The sequence below is a fragment of the Ziziphus jujuba genome, chromosome 12 (genome assembly GCF_031755915.1).
Source record: "Ziziphus jujuba cultivar Dongzao chromosome 12, ASM3175591v1".
NCBI classification, from domain to species: Eukaryota; Viridiplantae; Streptophyta; class Magnoliopsida; order Rosales; family Rhamnaceae; genus Ziziphus; species Ziziphus jujuba.
In genome coordinates this window covers 4,589,232-4,610,181 of record NC_083390.1, presented here as the reverse complement: position 1 = coordinate 4,610,181, position 20,950 = coordinate 4,589,232, and the positions used below count along the sequence as shown (strand labels likewise).

Here is a 20,950-nt window from a genome sequence, read left to right as displayed (position 1 = left end):
TATATATAAATATATATTACTTAAAAATTAATTACTTTAAAACTACTTAAGTAATTCACCGTATTAATTATGATTTCCAATCACAATAAAGGATTAATTAGGAGCTTTAAGAAGTACACATACAAAAGCAACAAGAAAACACAGCTAATTTGATGAAAATTTGAAAATTACATTATTAATTTCTGGTTGAGATCGGGGCTCTAAAAGACACTTGGATTTGGCGACCCAAATGCAAGAAGTTGAGGATCATGTTCGAATAATCCCATGTCGTTTTGGCTCAAACTCACCCAAGCTTCCACTCCATCACCTTCTCTTGTATCCATTAACGACACTACGTTCTTTATAGACCCGCTGGGAAGAGTCACCCAGATAGGCCTTCCCCAACCAAAATCAACATCATATAATTGAAAGTTGCATAAACTGGTGCAGATCAACAGGTTTATATCATCTCTTCTAATCATCTGTCCGCCCTCTTTGTAAGACTCCAAAACGACTTGTCGTCCATCATTCCCTTGAAATCTTTTTGCTTGGATTTCTCCTAGTTCTCTAGCTCCTTTTCTTATACCACATACCAAATCTTGCAGGTCTTTTTTACTCATCTCTTCTTCTTCTTCTTCTTCTTCTTCTTCTTCCTCCTCCTCCTCATCATCATCATCTTTCTTTACGGCGTAGAACCATACGAGGTTTCCCATACAGTTTTCTGACAATGGCGGTTCAACCTTCTTCCTCAAGTTCAAGGAGTGAGTCAAAACCCAGTTCAATAATGGAAATTCGGAGTTCGATCTTCTTGCAGATATTGCACATCGCCAGATCAATGCCGTCACTACTTCAACCCGGCTTGGGTTTTCAACGCTTAAACTCGAAGCTTTGGCCTTAAGAGATGCGAGATTCGATGCATCGAACACAAACCTCTTGGAAACGCAATTCACTTTCTTAAACTCCACGGCAGGAAAGTTGATTGAGAGATCATCGCTTGGTGGGAAATAAGAGGCTGCTTTGAATTCCGGTACAACTTTTTCTCCATGTCCAAGAGCCGTTGCAGCCCAACCCTTGATGAACATGCGCAGCGTACCTCCGTCGGCCAACTTGTGTGTTATAGAGAAGCCTATTGCCAATCCACCGCAGTCGAAGAAACTGGCTTGAACAACAAGTAGAGGACCTGTAAATGTTTCTGCACGAATTGGATGAGTCTCAACCGGAAGAAATCGTTTCAGTGCCTCGGCTTCAGGTTGTTGTAGAAAGCTTGAGAGAAGGCCATGGCATCGAGCTTCGATGTAGTGAACTCCATCATCATGACATGCAATGGACTTGTTATCCTTGAATCTTCCCGCAAGTGGGTAGAAGCGAGTCAAGGTTTGGGATAGAGATTTCTTGAGGTGTTGGGATTTATGTTTATAAGAGGTACTTGTGATATCGATAATGTTGTTGTTTGGGTAGAAAAATACGAGGGAGTTATATATAGAAGGAGCAAGCTGATCTAATAGAGAAAGACTGAAGCTTTGAAGGTGATGAGGAGTTGGAGATGATGGTTTTATGGTTTCTTTTCCAATGATATCGATCTTCATTTCCATCATCACGACCTAATTCAATCTAATTCCTGCAAATGTATGCTTGAAGATTGATCTATATCTGTTTAATGTTTGAGATTGAGCAACCAAGTTAATGCTACTCTAAGGCACCCTTAACTTTAGCATATGAGGAATCGGGTATTTATTTTGGATTTGAGTCTCCATCATGACATAAGAATTTGTTTGGTTTTGCTTGGCAATTGCAAGTTTCGTGAAAGGTGGCGGTCATTATTATTATTATTATTATTATTATTTTTGTTTTCCATCGACATCTTAGAACAGGTGCGAAGGTTATTATCCCAACATTTAATTAATTCCTGTCGTTTAGTAGTTTTATTTTATTTTATTTCTTTTTTTGGCAAAGATTTGAAATTTTGTAAAAATTAATATTGTAGAAGCTGGACAAGATTTGTTCACTTATGATTGGCAATTGGAATCTGTAAGGATAAGTGATATATCAAAGCAATCCTAAAAAGTTGGACTGTTGCTAAGGGATATATCCCGGGAAAAGCTGTTTATAATCTATTAATATGATAATTTACTAGCATGTATTATCAGATAGCTCACCTGGCCGGCCGTACGATACCAAAAATTGTCTTTGTGGGGTCTTATAAAGCATAGTATGACGCTAATGCTAGTGTCGCGGAATCAATCACGTGTTATTAGAAATGCAAATAATAGACACTAACGCAAATATATTATAGCATATTTTACAAGAAAAGCATCGTTGGAACAAAGATAATTTTATTGACACTTTAAGTGTATAATTTTATTCACTTCAAGTCTCGTTTTATGTTAGTAAAAAAGAATAGAAAAATAATAATCCACCTCCTATCAATTTAAATTTAATGCTGATAAACAAATGATAACCCATTTCGATCATATCAACTTAAATTTTTAGGATCGGTAGAAATTCAAGTTGATTGGTAGTAATTCAACTTACTATAAAAACCAAATTCAAAAGATCATAAAATTAAAAATCAACAATTTTATCTAAAAAAAAAAAAACCCTATCCCAAAAAAAAAAAAAAAAAAGGATTTGAATTCAAAACTAAACAACTTTACCTAAAAAAGTAAAACACATATAAGGATTCAAAAGAGCTGGACATTGGGTTCAAAACTTAATAATTTTACAAGAAAAAGAAAAAGGTTTACTAAAAGAAAAAAAAAGTTAAGTTCAAAACTTAACAACTCTATATAAAAAATAAAAAAAAAATAAAAAAATAAAAAACAATACAAGAACTAAAAGAGGTGGGCCTTGAATTTTAAACTCAACAGTTCTACCAAAAAAGAAAACACATATAAGGATCGAAAAAAGATGAACCTACATATGAGTGTCATTGAAAAAATTTTAAAAAAAAATTATAGTTCACCTCCTATCAGCTTAAATTTTTAAAAAAAAAAATTATTTAGATGAGTAATAATTCAACTTTAATTTGATAAAAGTGTGGTTCAATTTATATTTCACATGATGCTTTAGGTGTTGCCAAAACTAAATTTAAAAAAAAAATAATTATTTAACATATCATGGTGTATTTGAAACATTGAGTTTATCACATACGACATGTTTATAGTAAAACCTGTCACTTTTTTTCACAATTAATGATGCTTAAAGCATCGCCCTATATGGACATCACATACAATAGCAGTTTTTATATTAACTTATATCTACAAAGTTCTTGTTATTTTTATTTTACAATTTATCATCCTTTTTTAATTGATTAAATTTATAAAATCCTTTTTCTAAGCAAGAAAAGAAATCTTAATATGTTTATTCTTTACAAATTAGTACAGTTTTTTAGTTTTATCATATTCACTTTATACAATTTTATTATTACTTTTCTTTACTATATTTCTTTTATTTTTCTAATTCAATTTAAAGTGGCATGCTTGTAACATTTGAATACACCCAATTGTTTGATGTTTGAAAAAATACCAAACACTTCATGCCAGCATATTTTCTATCCCAACTCGGTTTGAATACACCCAATTGTTTGAATAGATCAGTTTGATGTTTGATTTATTCGGTCAGTTTTCTAATTCAAACAGTTTTATTTAAATTTTGTAATTTATCTTCCCTTCCAAGAGATATTTTGGATTTGTTGGCTGTTGACATGTTTGGAAGCGACTTCTCTTTGTAATCCCTTCCTTTTGGGAGGTTTTTTGTGTTTTTGCAATGAATTTCTATTCACAAATAAATAAATAAGGTGGGGTTTTATAGGAGGTTATTGATAAATATATATTTGATGTAATTTAATACTATAATATTGATGTTTTGATTTTTTTATACTAAAATATATATATATATATATATATATATATCAAAATAAATCTTATTAAAAAACCTATTATGTTTCACAAAGACAAATAACATTTGCGTAGAAAACAGAAGAAATCTTTTAAGAACTTTTTTTTTTTTTCCTTTTTTGCTAAGTCTTTAAAACCTATTTATTAACTTAATTTGTTTTATATATTAAAAAAAGTTTAAACCTTTTATTAAACGACTTGTACCATTTTGACTGTTAGATAGAGAGATTTCATTTTAGGAGAAAATACAAAAATCACCTCTCAGCCAAAATGAAGAAAAATGTCCAATCTCTCTTATTTCTAATAATTTTACCCACTTTTTAATTATTCTACCCAACAAATTTACTAACATAATCTCATTATATTACCCATAAAAAATTGTTTTGCTTCTCAGCCTCCATTGTTGTTGAGCATCACCAAGAAATTTAACAACATATTCAACATAATTGTTACACTTGTAGCTTTATTACAATTTCTTAATAATAGTTGCTATGATGTTTTTCATAATATATATATATATATATATATTAGGATATTCATCAAAGGAATTTTTTTAGTTAAAAATGGTAAGTCTTAAAATTTGTGATTTATTGGTTGAGTGTTAGATAATTAGTGAACAATATTATCGGATTTCTTTTATTTTGATAATAATCCTTATTTTTATTTGTAAATGGTTAAAGAAAAATATAAAAAAGAATGAGGAAAATATGAAAAAAATAAAGGAAAATCTAAAAAAAAGAAAAGAACATATCAGTTCGAGATTGAAGACAATATGCCCTGCTCCCATTAGAAAAGGGGTCTCGATCATGGGGCGATGTGTATAATTAGGATGAGTTGTAGACAACATTAAATAAAATTATCCTACTCCCGCTAAAAAGGGCTCCTTTCTATGAGAACGGAATAGGGTACAAAATTAAATAAGACTATCCTTTGTACCCCACCTCTATTTAGAAGCAGGTTTTTTCCAAGGGAATAAGTAGTTTTATTTAATTTTATCTACATCTTGCCTCCTCCTTGATGGAAGTAGAAGTGAGGTAGTTTTACTTGATTTTGTTTGCACCATATTCCCCAATTACATATTTCACCCTCAATTATACACCTTGACCTCTGGTAAAACTCCTTATAATAGGGATAAGCCATATTGTCTTCAACCTTAGACTAATATAGCTTTTTTTTCTTCATTTTTTTCATATTTTTCTCTAACTATTTACAAGAAAAAATAAAATGGAACATTACCATCAAAATAAAAGAAGTTTGGTAATATTATTCATTAAATATTTACACTCAATTAATAGATTCATTTAAAAATCATAATAAAGGTACAAATGCCAATTATATTAAATTTCTCGATAAGCTTCCATAATAATTGTGGCTGCAAAGCAAATCTATTTTTTATCGATTTATTTTTATAATATGGTAATGATATTTTGGATAAATTGTTAAGTAGAATAAATGAAAAGTGAGCAAAATTATTGAAAATAAAAAAGGTGACATTTTTCTTTATTTTAGCTGAGGGTGACTATGCAGAGAGTGGGTCAGTCAAGCCCATCTGGGGTCAGGCTGGGGTAGATTTCCAAAGCCCATAATGAAATGCCTTGCACTTCGAGTTTGGAACCGATCGCGGCCTCTTGGGCTTCAGAATTACAGTATCACATATACTTTTGATCACCATTCTCACAAAGTCTAGTAAAGCAGCTGTGAACAGAATTCTCGCGAGTCACAACCATACACAATTCATTTTTACACCTTTCCAGCTTTGACTTTTATGCAATAACCCAAAAAAAAAAAAAAAAAAAAAAAGAAGAAGAAAATAATAGACTTGCACGCATATTCGTTGTTGATCCTTAATTCGGCCACAGAATTCGTCAAACACCTTAGTGGTAGCTATCGTGAACTGCCTCTAGACTCTAGACGCAGGTCGTCAACTATATATATATATATATAGTCCGTCTATGGTGCGGACGGTCCTCATGCGGATCACAGTATTGGTGATGGTTTTTCATAGTATTGGTGACGATTTTCTAAGAAACCGTCGTTAATACTATGAAAAATCATCACTAATACTGCGATCCTCATGCGGACCGTCCTCATTATAGAAGTTTCGTATATATATATATATATATATAGATTTTATGGTTAGGACCGTCTAGATGGAGTTTTATATGGACCAGGAGTAAAGCCGATGCAAAATCAGTATTTTTTAGAAAAGCCGACGTTTTTTTCTTGTGTAACATCGGCTTTTTGCGGGTTCGCATGCAACTCGATTCGGCCGGTCCTAATTGTAGAAGGAATATATATATATATATATATATCGTTGGCTTTGACTTTAGTTAGCATCCGACGAATCATGTTCAATTTTAAATTTCCTACATATGCTACCAAATCAAACATCTTTTTTGTACTTTTTTTTTTGGGTTGAAAATATCAAATATTTGAGAGAGAATTCACCATCTTACATTGGTTGAACTTGTCTTTTCAGAGACAGTTTAACCGTAAAATTACAATTTTTTTTAAGTTAAAAAAGATTTAAATTTTGCTTAATATCATTCATCTCTTTTGAAATTTCACCTAAATACAATTTAATTTCCTTTGATATCAAAAATTTTATTAACCTCTTTGAGTTTCAAACTATCGTCTTCTTTCTCTTCTATTGTTCCATCCAATACATCTTGGATTAATATCATCTATATGTCAAATTATAACTTGAAGGACTAAATTTTGATTAGGGAAAATCATCCTTATTAAATATACCCTTTAATAAAACTAATTAATAAGGATTATGTCATTTGTCTGTCCTAATATTGTTGGTGATGATGGTTAAAGTATCAAGACTTCCTCTATTAAATATTTGGATAGCTTTAACAATAGAGATCTAAAAATATATTTATGACCTAATATAAATTTAGTGAAATATTAAAATTTTATTTGGACAAGGTGAATCCTATACCTATAGAACCTTAATCTATTTTTAAATCTTAAACTTTAAAGCAATCCAAAATTAATAAACATTATGCAAAAATAGCGATTTAGTGACACCAAGTTTGCGACATAATAAAAAAATTCGCCATAAAACGTCGCTTAATAAGACAATAAGCGACGCACTTTTCATGGCGTCGCTAAATATAAGAAAATTGAGATCTGATAACATAAAATTAGCAATGCTAAGAAACAAAATGAATTGAAGGTCGCTAAAAACAAAAATAAGCGACCCTGATTTTCAGCGTTACTGAATATATGACTCAACAGCTTCGGCTTTTGTTGTTTTATTCATTGTTTTATTTTATTTTATTGGTTATTTGATTATGTTTCAATGATAGTTTATTTGATATTGCAAGTTGCAATCTAATAAAGTACTTTTTTTCCTTTATTTTGAGGGAACAGACAACGCATTAATAGCATAAAGAGTTGCCAGATATTTCAGGTGATACATTTACTGAAAAAGAGTCGCCATATCCTTACTTTACATTACCAATCTCATAAACATTTTTTGTTAATGGCGACGCATTTAATCAAAACAGTGTCGCCTATTACATCATTTCCATTTGTCCTTTAATTATTTTATATATTTAATTTATCTACAAATAAATACAGAAAATATTTCTTAATATGTGAAGGAATATTATTTTTTCTTAAATAATTTGCAAGTCTTTAAATTGTAGTTTTATTTTTTTTTAAAAAAGGGAACAAATTAAAAAAAAAAAATTAGAATAGGCGACGCAATTCCCCCTGATTGCGTTGCCTGTTGCCTGATATGATTATTTTTATTGTTGTTCTCTAATTATTTTATTTCTCAAATACAATTTATTTTTTATTTAAATTTGCAAGTCTTTAAATTGCATTTTTGTTTTTTAAGAAAAATGGGAACAAATTAAAAAAAAAAGGGGAACAGGCGACACAATTCCCACTAATTACGTCGCTTGTTGCCTGATATGATTATTTTTATTGTTGTTCTCTAATTATTTTGTTTCTCAATTATAGTTTATTTTCTGTGTAAATTTGCAAGTCTTTAAATTGTATTTTTATTTTTTTTGAAAGGAAACAAATTAAAAAAAAAAAAAATTGGAACAGACGACGCAATTCCTACAATTCCTATTGATTGCATCGCCTATTGCATTTTATGATTATTTTTATTGTTGTTTTCTAATTATTTTGTTTCTCAAGTACATTTTATTTTTTGTTTAAATTTGTATTTTTTAAATTTTATTTCTTTAAAAAAAAAGGAACAAATTAAAAAAAAAAATGGAACAGGCGACGTAATTTCCCCTAATTGCGTCGCCTGTTGCCTGATATGATTCTTTTTATTGTTGTTCTCTAATTATTTTGTTTCTCAAGTATAGTTTATTTTCTGTTTAAATTTATAAGCCTTTAAATTGTATTTTTGTTTTTAAAAAAAAGGGGGAACAAAAAAATAAAAGGGAATAGGCGACGCGATTCTCCTTGATTGCATCGCCTGTTCCCTTTTATAATTATTTTTATTGTCGCTCTCTAATTTTTTTGTTTCCTAAGTAAAGTTTATTTTCTATGTAAATTTGGCAAGTTTTTAAATTGTATTTTTTTTAAAAAAAAAACAAATAAAAAAAAATTGGAACAGGCGACATAATTCCCATTGATCGTGTTGCCTACTGACTTTTATAATTATTTTTATTATTGTTTTCTAATTATTTTGTTTCTCTAGTACATTTTATTTTCTGTTTAAATTAATATTTTTAAAATTTTATTTTTTTTATAAAAAAAAGGGAACAAATTAAAAAAAAAAAAATTTGGCACAAGCGACGCAATTCCCCCTTATTGCATCACTTATTGCCTGATATGATTATTTTTATTGTTATTCTCTAATTATTTTGTTTCTAAAATGCAGTTTATTTTCTATTTAAATTTTCAATTCTTTGAATTGTATTTTTTTTTTAGAAAAAAAGGGGAGCAAATTAAAAAAAAAATTGGAACAGGCAACGCAATTCCCCTCGATTGCGTCTCCTGTTTTCTCATATAATAATTTTATGATTTTAAAATTAATAATTTCATAAATAGTTAATGCATATTTAATATATAGGAAATAAAAATGTGATAAATTTAATTATTTTGAAATATTTAGTAGATAGGAATATGAGGCAAAATTATTAAACAATTCCTTTAATTTATTTATATTTCTATGATAAGTTACTTGTTATACTTCTATGACATAATGTATAAATTAATAATATATCAATTATATATGCTTATAAAAATAATTTTATAAATAAAAATTATTTTTAAGAGATTTCTTCTCAATAATTATGTCATTCAAAACTTCAAAAATTATTTAAAAAGCTTTTTTATGTTAAAAAGGTAATGAAAAATTATTTAAAAAACTTTTTTATGTTTAAAAACTAATAAGAGATTTTTTTAACAATGCGTCGCCTTTTATCGCCTTTAGCCACTCTTTTTTCAAAATGTGTCGCTTATTTCTACATTTAGCGACGAATCTGGAAATTATAATTTCAAAAAAACATCACCTATTCCAGCCTTTAGCGACGTTTTGTTTTTTTTAATTTAAAAGTTGTTTTTTAATTTTGTTAAATTAGGATTATTTAATAAATAAATTCATACAAAATAATTTATAGACAATAAAATTCAAATAAATATTGGCATAAGAATCTAATATTTCAATTAAATAAAATATTAACTCATATAATAATTTTATTATTTTAAAATTAATAATTTCATAAATAGTTAATACATATTTAATAGATAGGAAATAAAAATGTAATAAATTTAATTATTTTGAAAATTTTAATAGATAGAAATATGAGGCAAAATTATTAAGCAATTCATTTAATTTATTTGTGTTTCTATGATAAGTTATTTGTTATACTTCTATAAAATAATGTATAAATTAATAATATATCAATTATTTATGCTTATAAAAATAATTTTACAAATAAAAATTATTTTTAAGATATTTCTTCACAATAATTATGTCATTCAAGACTTTAAAATTATTTAAAAAACTTTTTTATGTTAAAAAGGTAATGAAAAATTATTTAAAAAACTTTTTTATGTTAAAAAGGTAATGAAAAATTATTTAAAAAACCTTTTTTATGTTTAAAAACTAATAAGAGAATTTTTTTAACAATGCATCGCCTTTTATTGAATTTAGCGACTCTTTTTTCAAAATGCATCATCTATTTCTATATTTAGCGACGAATCTAAAAATTATAATCTCAAAAAAGTATCGCCTATTCCAGTCTTTAGCGATGTTTTTTTCTTTTTCAAATTGAAAGATACTTTTTAGTTTTGTCAAATTATAATTATTTGATAGATAAATTCATACAAAATAATTTATAAACAATAAAATTTAAATATATATTGGCATAAGAATCTAATATTTCAAATAAATGAAATATTAACTCATATAATAATTTTATTATTTTAAAATTAATAATTTCATAAATAGTTAATACATATTTAATAGATAGGAAATAAAAATATTATGATAAATTTAATATTGTGAAAATTTAATAGAGAGTTATAAAAATATGAATCAAATATAATAAAATATTAATTAAATATATTAATTATTTTTGTTTAATTTTTTTGTTTTTCAAGTACAGATTATTTTCTTATTAAATTCCAAGTATTTTAAATAGTATTTTTGTTATTTAAAAAAGGAAACAGGAGACTCAATGTTTTACAAATGCATCGTCTGTTCCATTTTTTTTTCTGACTTTTATTCTTTAACTATTTTTTCATACTTTTATTTTTTTAACTATTTTCAATGTTTATTTGTAAATGAAAAATAAAAAAATAACCAAAGAAAAAAAATGATTGAGAGAAAAGACGTCACTTTTAATTGTAAATGCGTCACCTGTTCTCTTAATTAAAAAATATATATATTTTTCTACTTGCAACTTTTAAAAGCAAATAAACTATACTTCAAAACCAAATTAATAACTATTAAAAAACGAAAAAAATAAAAAGTATCTGGCGATTTTTTTTGCTTTTTATGCATCGACTGTTCCATCAAATTAAGGAACAAAAAATAAAACTTCGAACAGGATTTTAAAGTAAATAAACTATACTTGGAAAACAAAATAATTAAACTACCACTTTGGTAATTTTGTTTCACATATATAAGAAATATTTTCAGTATTTATTTTTAGATGAAGAATAAAAAACTAATTAACAAATAAAAAAATAAATAATGACATTGATGGAACAAGCGACGCTTTAAGATGTAAATGCGTCGCCTGTTCTCTTAATTTTAAAAAGAAAAAAAGAATCTTAGAAAGGGTTTTAAAATATTATGCGCCTATTCTGAAATTTTTTTGTGCGTTTTAAACTTTTTATGCGCTCCTTTGAATCCCTTTTCTTTTCTAAAACTACATCAAGTACACTACCTAATAGATGTTATATTTGGAAGCAATCTAAGAGAGACATGAAGAGTGGAATATTTCGGGTTTCATTTTTCATTTGCCTATGTTTCCGTCGGGAAGCTGGGTTTCTCTGTTTTGTCTTCGTGGTTAGCTGTGTTTCTTGTTTCTTCGTCTCCATCATTTAGGTGAGTTTCTTTTTTCTTTGTGGTTGGCGGTGACATGTGGTGGGTTGGTTTTTTTTTTTTTTTTATTTCATTTTAACCATAGGTTAGGTTCGTTGGGTTTTCTTAATCTTACTTTTGTAGATATTTTGTTTGTGATATTGCTTGACATTGTTTTGTTAAGTTCAACAAGTATTTTATGTTGAAGGTCTTTGAGATGGTCTGTTATTTCAACTCTACTACAATATCGTACTTTTGTTGAAGAAGATGTTCTTGATGATACTACAATGGCTCACAATCCATTTGTCATACAGTTGCCAAGTGTTGATGAAAATGATAATGAGGTTGAAGGTGAGAGTGGCTATGTTCGTAACGATTGTGAGGGGATATGGATAACAAATACCTTCTAAATAAATTGGTACGTAGACTTATTTATATGTTTTAAGTAATATTTATGACATTTATTATTATCCATTTAATTAATTTTTTTATTCGCTTTCATAAAAACAATGATAATATTCTTTAAATTTTCATCTACTAAATTATTACTTTTTAATAATTAATATATATTTATTTTGCATAAGTGTTTATAAATTTATTAATTTTTTCATATACAGTATGAGGGTGTATAATATCGTCAACAAAGGGATGACAACTTCCATCTCAATGAATATGCAATTCATAGAAATTTAGTTAATATTGCTTTTGCTTTTGCATATATAATAGTTTATCGAATTGTAAAGATATTTCATGAGATACTATTTAATTTATTTGATAATTATTTTGTTATAAAAATGTTTACTTTCAATTTTTGTATTCTAATTATCTTGAATGAAGCTAATTTTTTTTTTTTTTTGTATTTATTATTTTTAATAAATTTTAACAATTAAAAAAAAAAAAGCAATGGTGATGTACAAGAAGAAAATTGACGCCAAAAAGACTTGTAGCGACGCATAATAACAACATTGTTGTCATTTTCGACCTTTAGCGACGCATAATAACAACATGGTAGACATTTTCGACCTTTAGCGACTCTAACAATGTTGTCGCCATTTGCGACCTTTAGCGATGCATAATAACAACATGGTCACCATTTTCGACCTTTAGCGATGCTCTAGACTTGCATCCTTGTTTTTAATGACGCTTTTATTTAAATATATGGCGACGCAAAATAATGAGTCGCTAAAGGTTAAACATATATGAAATTAGCGACATGTAGTTGCAAGTAAACAGCGACGTATAACTACACAAGTCGCTAAAAATTCTACAATTTAGCGACACATATATTTACATAAAATAGCGATGAATTATAATAAGTTGCTAAAATTTCTAACAATTAGCGACGCATAAAATGTAGAGTCACTGTTTCTTCCATATTAGCGACATATGAATTTACATAAAACAGCGACACAGTATAGACGTAAAAATTAGGACGTAGAGAGTTAGAGTTATGGATTCTTCTATGTTTAGCGTCGCAAGTCTCTTTACATTTGGTGACTTGTTGTTGTACTGCGTCGCTGTTTAGTCCACATTAGGCGACTTTTATTTCTGTGTCACTGTTGGTATAATGTTTTTAGCAACTCAATGTTTGGCGACTTTGTGAAATGCATCTCTGTTTATTGTATTTAACACATTTAATTGCGTTACTAATCAGCAAGTTTCGCGTAGTGAAAGGAAATTCCTATGATAAGTATTTGATGTGAATCCTAACTCTATACATTCATATATATATATATATATGTAGGACAATTTTATGGTGTGAATGTCCGTATCTTTTTATTGTACAGACGTCCTCAAAGACGACGATTTTTGAATAAACCATCATCTTTGTATATAGTATTGACTACAATTTCTTCAAAAATCTCATTTTTTAAGATGTCTGCACCATAAAAGAACCCTATATATGTATATATGTATATATATAGTGTTCTTTCTACTAGGCATCGGAAACTTAGATAATCTAGGCTCAATTGAGTTTCTTTCCAATAAGAAACTATCAATCAGATGTAAATGGAGAGTTTCTTGGTGATAAGAAACCCAATGTCGGCTAGCATAATCTAAAATTTGATGTCCAGTGAAATTAAATTTATATATATATATTGTATTTATACAATCATTTTCACACAAAATATCAAAACTTTATAAAGTTAAAATACAATGCAAATGACCGATTTTATTCTAATAAGTAATTTCTTACTAGAAAGAAATTGATCATTACATTGTATCCAAACTTTAGTTAAAATCTAGACATGTGGATGTGAAATTTTTTAACACATGCAATACTAAATGGAGGGTTTCCTACTTATAAGAAACCCAATGTCAATCAATATAAGTTGGGCGATGATGCCCAATAGAATAAAATTATCTATAATATATGTATATATATCTATGTAAAAATATGTCAATCTGATGATTTTACTATCAGAATTTTTTTTATCAATTATTAATTCACTTCAAAAATTAAAATTAGAAAATGAAACTATAATTTATCAAGTCTTTACAGGATTCATTTTATTGAATAGAATATTAAATATATTTATTAAACTATTAATTAAATTTTAATTTTTAATTTTTGAAACAATTCAAAAATTAATAAAAACAATACCTGATACTATAATTATTATATTCATGTAATATGGCTCGTGTATATATGAAAAATATTCTATTACTTGGGCTCCTTTTTTTTTTTTTGTTTTTTTTGATATATTGTTAGTTGGGCTCCTAATATTATGCCAAGGACACTTAAATAACGGTTGAATTTTTAATTGAGATGGATCTTTAATATAAAACTATCATGTGAACCTGATAGCCATAAAGCCAAAAGAAGAGCATAGAAATAAAAGTCGGGATGCTGTTGGGTTTTCAGAAGTGCGGCTAAATTGGTCTCAAGAAGGCCTTGCTTGTGGAATTACGGCAGTTAACCGTAATAAAGTGGTTTCCTGTTACATGTATATAATAAAATTTAACTTATGATATTGATGATTCAAAGAACATCAAAAGGGAGAGTTATATATACATATATAGCTTCAGAAAAATTACCAGAAGACTGACAATACACCCGAAGCCGATCATTCGGAACCAACCTAAATAAGAATCGGCGATAAAAGCCCCGACTATGGGAAAGAAATTGGTGGCTGCAGACCAGAAAAAGTTTAAGTTGGCGGCATTGGCTGCTCGCAGACCATACTCCCTTGTCAAATACAGTACCATGTTTGGTTGCAACCCAAAATTTGCCACCCTCTCAAATGCCTCATTTGTTGCATGAATATATGTAAAGATTATACATCGATCAGTATATGAATACTGGAAGAATTAAATGAAGGTTTTTGAGGTTTATTTTACCTATAATAAAAGGCAAGGATCTGATAGCGCCCTTGGGTTTGGAGCTTCTTAGGACAAGTGGTACTTCCATTATTCTGCTTTCATGGTCATCAACTGAGGAAATAATTGCCATTGTTACAAAGATTTGGAGATGTTCTGGTGGAAATTAATTAAAATTTAAATCTAGCTAACAACTGTATTTTATAGCCGAGAATTGCGATCGATAAATTTAAACACATTGGGAGTTAATTTGGACCTCGTGGTCCGCATGCTAAGTTAATTAATGCACTAGCTACTTCATGGAGTGGTCATTTGGCTGCTAGTAAACAACCCAGAGGAACAGTTTCTACGAACAATTAATTCCAGAGAAAATTATTTACTTTTATTTCAAAGTTGAAATTCAGCATTCAATGTATTCATTCAAGCTGCCTTAAAACAGAGAAACTGTTCCTAGATCATAATTTTTAGCTTGTAACTCTGATTCAGACATTGCTATTTGTCTGTAAATTCATATCAATGAGTTTTTAAGATAGTATCAGAGTCAAAACTAGAAATTTTCCATACAAAAGTTCTAACCCTAAATCTACATAAAGTTAACTTTGGCCAACTTTGTCAAAATTAAATTCTTGGACATTTTTATGGGATGGGTTGTTAGATAAATGATTTCATATGTAATGGTATATTCCAATATTGTTCTCAGTATAAAATAGAAATATGTAGAGAAGTAAGGTTGGTTTACACAAAAAGACAACTCTAGATCAACAACAAAACCAACTTTGGCGAATCCTAATGAAAATTAAAGGCATGTTTGGTTTATGGAAAAAACATAGGAATAGAATTCATATTCCATAAGTTTTTTTATTTTTTTTTTATTTTTTTTATTTTTATATTTGATAAGTTTTTGTGTAACACCCCATCCCAAAGTATGTCGTAATTTTTGCACGTTGATCGAGAGGGTTAAAATTTTGACTTTTTGTTCTAGATGAAAGTTTATGTTGATCGAGGCACCATTTCAAAGTATGTATCATCTTGAGTTCGTAGACTAATAGCACGTTGAAATCGGAGCTACCGTTTGAAAGTTATGCACAAGGCAAGTTGCGGTCCACTCTATCCAAGAGTGCCAAGTTTGACTTTTTATTTATGTAGAATTTTGATTTGACTTTTGTATGGTTGTAAAGTACTCGTCAGTACAAGTATATAGACTAGCGGCACATCTAATTTGGACATCAGGTTAAAAAGTTATGGACTCGCAAAGTTTTTCTGATACAGTATTATTTTATATTTTTTTTTAATTAAATGGTGTTACTGTGAAAAATGTGCCCCACTTGTGAAGCCCTCAGCCTGTCCCGTGAGTGCACAGTGGCACCCACGGGGGGCTTCTTATTGGCTCAAACAGGTGTGTGAGCCGTGCGACCAAAGAGAGAGAGAGGGGAGGAGAGAGAGAAGAGAGACCACCACCGGCCACCGCCAATTTGTCATTTTCCAGCCACCCTTTCTATACACGCACCACCCCACCTTGAAGTCCACTTGAAAACTGGATGGTCAGCCAAATCTCGCAGCCACCCAACAGTCGACGCGCCCGGATGGAGAATTTTTCCGCCTGCGGTGCCGATTGCTTCAAACCCAAATTTCTCCCTGATCTGGCCTCCGTTTGCCTCACCACCGATCCCATCCATTTGCCCATCTTTCGATTTGCCTTTTCTCCAAAAATCACGACCAGTGGCCGCCGGACGCGCCTGTTGAAGTGTGGCAATTTTGCCACTTGATGGTGCATGTCACCGGCTAGCATGCACACCTTGGTATCAAATCATTTCCTTTTATGAGTTTATATTTCTTTGTATGTTTTTAATTGATGCAAGGTATATTTTGATAATGTTTTGTGCCTAAGTTATGTATGCAAAATTATAGGCAAGATTATGCACAAAAGAGTAGGAATGTTATGCTTGAAATGCCTATGGTGTTGGATTCGTAATTTCCAGCAACATAGTTCTACTATTTATCTTATATCTCAGGTTTCAAATGGAGTTTTGGGCTGAAATTTTGAGGGATGTCTACATACATATATAGAAGACTATGGTTCAAATTTCAGGTCCAAATGACATGGGAAAGTCCATTTTCTATTCCAAACAGATTACTGTATCTGATGGGCCCAGTATGCAGAGTATGGGTCAGTTTTGGAGCTGTTTGGCCCATGATCCGGTTCCAGAACATTCCTAGCTCTTGGAACAATATTTATTGATGACCAAGGATGCTTCAAACCAAGTTTCATAGGCAGATACAAAGGGAAACTAAGTAGGTGAAGCTAGTTTGGTTGTTTACCCAAACTAGTTAAACAATAGGAACTTAGTTCAAACCATGTGCCATTTTTTACTATATTTGGAATAGACATGTTGCAGCTGTTTTTGACCTCTTTTGTGTATGAAAAGTTAGGTGTTGACCATTTTACTTTTTAAATTTCAAATACTTTACTCATTTTGTAAGCTCACATGCTTGGCATGTGTGAACTAGTTGTAATTTCAAGCTTATATTGTAAAATGAATGAAATGGCTACACATCCAAGCCTCATTTTTCAAAAGCAACGTGGTCCCCTTCTTCTTATCTCTTCTTCAACACCTTAGAACACTCTAGGAACCCTAAAAACCAGAAAACACCATAACCAAAACCTAAAAACACAACTCACACACAACCATTCCCAAGAGCATCACCAAAAGCTTGCTTGTTGCTAACACTTCAAGCTAGCTTGCTCTTGGTCATAACCTTCTCACCCCAACAAAGTGGTATCAGAGCAAGGCACATTTTTGTGAGATTTGTGAGGTTTTTGGGCTGGTTCGTTCCTTGAGAGTGAAGAGATACTTGAAAGCACAAATATATTTTCATATTCCTTCATACTAGAAAGCAACATTCACATGGCTTCTTCAAGTTTTTCAACTCCTTCTCCTCCTATCTTCAATGGGGAGAACTACAACATTTGGAGTATCAAGATGCAAGCCTACTTGAAGGCTTATGGTCTTTGGGAGGTCACCATAAATCCCCAAGAACCCGAGCATTTGAGACAAGGGGCAACGGTCAACCAAATCAAGCACCATGAGGAGGAATCGGCTAAAGGTTTCAAGGCTCTCACCGCCATTCATTCATGTATTAGTGATACCATTTTCACAAGGATAATGGCATGTGAGAGTGCCAAAGAAGCTTGGGACAAACTTCAAGATGAGTTCCAAGGGAGTGCAAGGACAAGACAAATGCAAATCCTTAAAATAAGGAGGGAGTTTGAGACTATCAAGATGAAAGACAAAGAAACGGTTAAGGAGTTCACCACAAGGCTTCTTAATGTGGTGAATCAAATTAGGGTGCTAGGTGAAAGATTAAATGACCAAAGGATTGTGGAGAAGGTGTTGGTCTCCTTGCCCGAGAGGTTTGAAGCTAAGATATCTTCATTGGAGGAGTCAAGGAACCTAAATGAAATTTCCTTGACCGAGTTGGTGAATGCCTTGCAAGCTACGGAGCAAAGGAGGAGGATTAGACATGAAGAATCAATGGAGGCTGCATTTGTGTCTAAACAACATCAAAAGACACAAAATCAAAGGAAGAACAAGCTTAAGGTCATAAAGGAGAAAGGTGAAACTAGCAAACCCGAGAGGAAGTCCTATGAACCTTGTCACCATTGCAAGAAGAAAGGTCATCATCCAAGAAGGTGTTGGTGGAGGCCGGATGCATTTTGCCATAAATGCCAACAAAAGGGTCATGTGGAGAGAGTATGCAAGGCAACCAAGAAAGATAAGTAACAAGCAAATGTTGCTAAAGATAATGCAAGTGATAGTGAATCCGAAGAGTTGTTTGTTGCTACTTGTTTTAGTAGCATCAAGAATGATGAAGGATGGATCATTGATAGTGGAGCAACACACCATATGTCTCACAAGCATGAGTGGTTCAAAAACTTGGATAGGAGCAGCCACAACAAAGTCAAAATTGGAAATGGAGCCTTGATGGAAGTGAAAGGCAAAGGAGATGTGGTGATACACACCACCAAAGGTATCAAAACTATCCATGATGTTCTCTATGTACCTTCTTTATATGAGAACTTACTTAGTGTAGGTCAAATGCTTGAGAACAAATATGCATTACACTTCTCAAACATGACATGCACTATAGTTGATCCACATGGAAATGAATTAATGTGTGTTGGAATGAAGAACAAGAATTTTAGGTTGAATATGGATGAAAATGGTGCATCGGTTGCATTGAACACCAAAGTTGAGAACACCTCTCAACTTTGGCATAAAAGACTAGGCCATGCTAGCTTTAAGTCATTGGTAGGCACACATGAACTTGTTAGAGACATGCCATTGGTGGAGAAGCAAGAACATGTGTGTGAAGTGTGTCAAAAAGGAAAGCATACTAGGCTAGCATTTCAATCTTGTTCTTGGAGATCAAAGGAGAAGTTAGGACTTATACATTCGGATATTTGTGGTCCTATGAGTGTTCCATCCTTAAATAGCAGCAAGTATTTCATAACTTTCATTGATGATTACTCAAGAATGTGTTGGGTGTATTTCCTTGAAAGAAAATCACAAGCTTTGGAGAAGTTTGTAGAATTTATGAAGTTAGTGCAAAATCAATCCGGTTGCACTATAAAGGTGTTAAGGACGGACAATGGTGGGGAATACACAAGTGAGGCTTTCAAACAACTTTGTAAGGATCATGGTATAGTTCATCAATTCACTACACAATACACACCACAACAAAATGGTGTATGTGAAAGGAAAAACCGTACCATCATGGAGATGGCTAGATGTTTGTTGTTTGAAAGTGGCTTGCCAAAGAAGTTTTGGGCCGAAGGAGTTAATACATCCATCTACATCCAAAATAGGCTTTACTCCAAGTCTTTGAGGAGTAAAACCCCATTTGAGCTTTGGTTTGGATATAAGCCTTCTCTTGATCATCTAAGGGTATTTGGAAGCATTTGTTACATCCTAGTACCACAAGAGAAGAGAGGAAAGCTTGATGAAAGGTCACAAGTTGGTGTTTTGGTTGGCTATAGTGATGTGACCAAGGGATATAGAGTGTATAACTTGGAAACCAAGAAACTTGTGATAAGTAGAGATGTGAAAGTTGATGAGGAAGCTAAATGGGTTTGTAGTAAGGAGGAGTTGGCTAGTATGGATGAAGACAATCGGCTTGAAGCTCATGATAATGATGAGGAACAAGGAAATGATGAAGGTGCTGCCCATGATGATGAATATGATGAGAATGAGCTAGAAATCTCCATAGGGGCTGATTTGGAGATTGGTGATGGTGTGAGAGGCACAAGACCTCTTAATGAGATTTATGAAAGGTGTAATGTGGCATTGAGTGATCCAATCAATGTCCATGAGGCTATGGCAAGAAAAGAGTGGAGACAAGCCATGCAAGATGAAGTCGATGTGATAAACAAGAATGACACTTGGAGCTTGGTAACAAAACCGAAAGGAAAGAATGCTATTGGGGTGAAGTGGATCTTTAGGACCAAGTACAATCCGGATGGGTCCATAAATAAGCACAAGGCAAGGCTTGTTGTCAAAGGATATGCACAACAAGCCGGTGTGGATTATGGAGAGACTTTTGCACCGGTTGCAAGGATGGAAACCATAATGATGCGAATCCACCCGAGACTGCTCGACCAACAACCAGCTGGGGTGCTGACCCAATACAAATGAAGGTGGGGACGACCACTAGGGCCCAAGCCAAGAGGTTCAAGGACAATCTTGCTGTCTTCATACAAGGAATAAGTCACAGCCAAGAGGGGTTGGCCATATCTAAAGAACAAAGGCCTGTGTTACTCATACAAGCAATAGAAGCCAAAACGGGGTCGGGTGACGTTTTTGGTAACAATAAAGAGGCCGGGTTGTATGAATTGGAACCCCATCTTTATGGGTTCAATTCATATGGAGGATGAGTCATAGAAACCAGCCAAAGCAGCTTCAAAGCCGACCAACAAGGTGGTTTGCGCACAAGGAGAAGGAAAGGGCCGGATTTGCTGTATTCTCCGCGAGTTTTACTGTATTTTACTGTATTGGCCTTTTTTCATACTTCCAAGCAAGGGCAACGTGGGGAACTTCACAATAAGCTTATTTGGCAACCTACAAAGCATATTGAAGCTGATTTGGAGATTAATTTGGTCAAAGAATAGTCAAAGTCAAATTAGTCAAAAAGCTAGTATTATAGTTTCCTAATTTTATTCTACTTTTTGTTTTAGGAAACTACC

The 20,950-nt window shown here is 31.4% G+C and overlaps 1 protein-coding gene across 1 annotated transcript; it reads right to left on the bottom strand.

The window, feature by feature from the left end:
- Positions 1-200: 200 nt before the first annotated feature.
- Positions 201-1,571, bottom strand: LOC107428411 (BAHD acyltransferase At5g47980). The gene is made up of 2 exons (XM_016038946.2): positions 706-1,571; positions 201-558 (listed from the first exon to the last, which is right to left on the bottom strand). The coding sequence occupies exons 1-2, from the start codon at positions 1,569-1,571 to the stop codon at positions 201-203; spliced, it is 1,224 nt and encodes a 407-aa protein (XP_015894432.2).
- Positions 1,572-20,950: the final 19,379 nt, after the last annotated feature.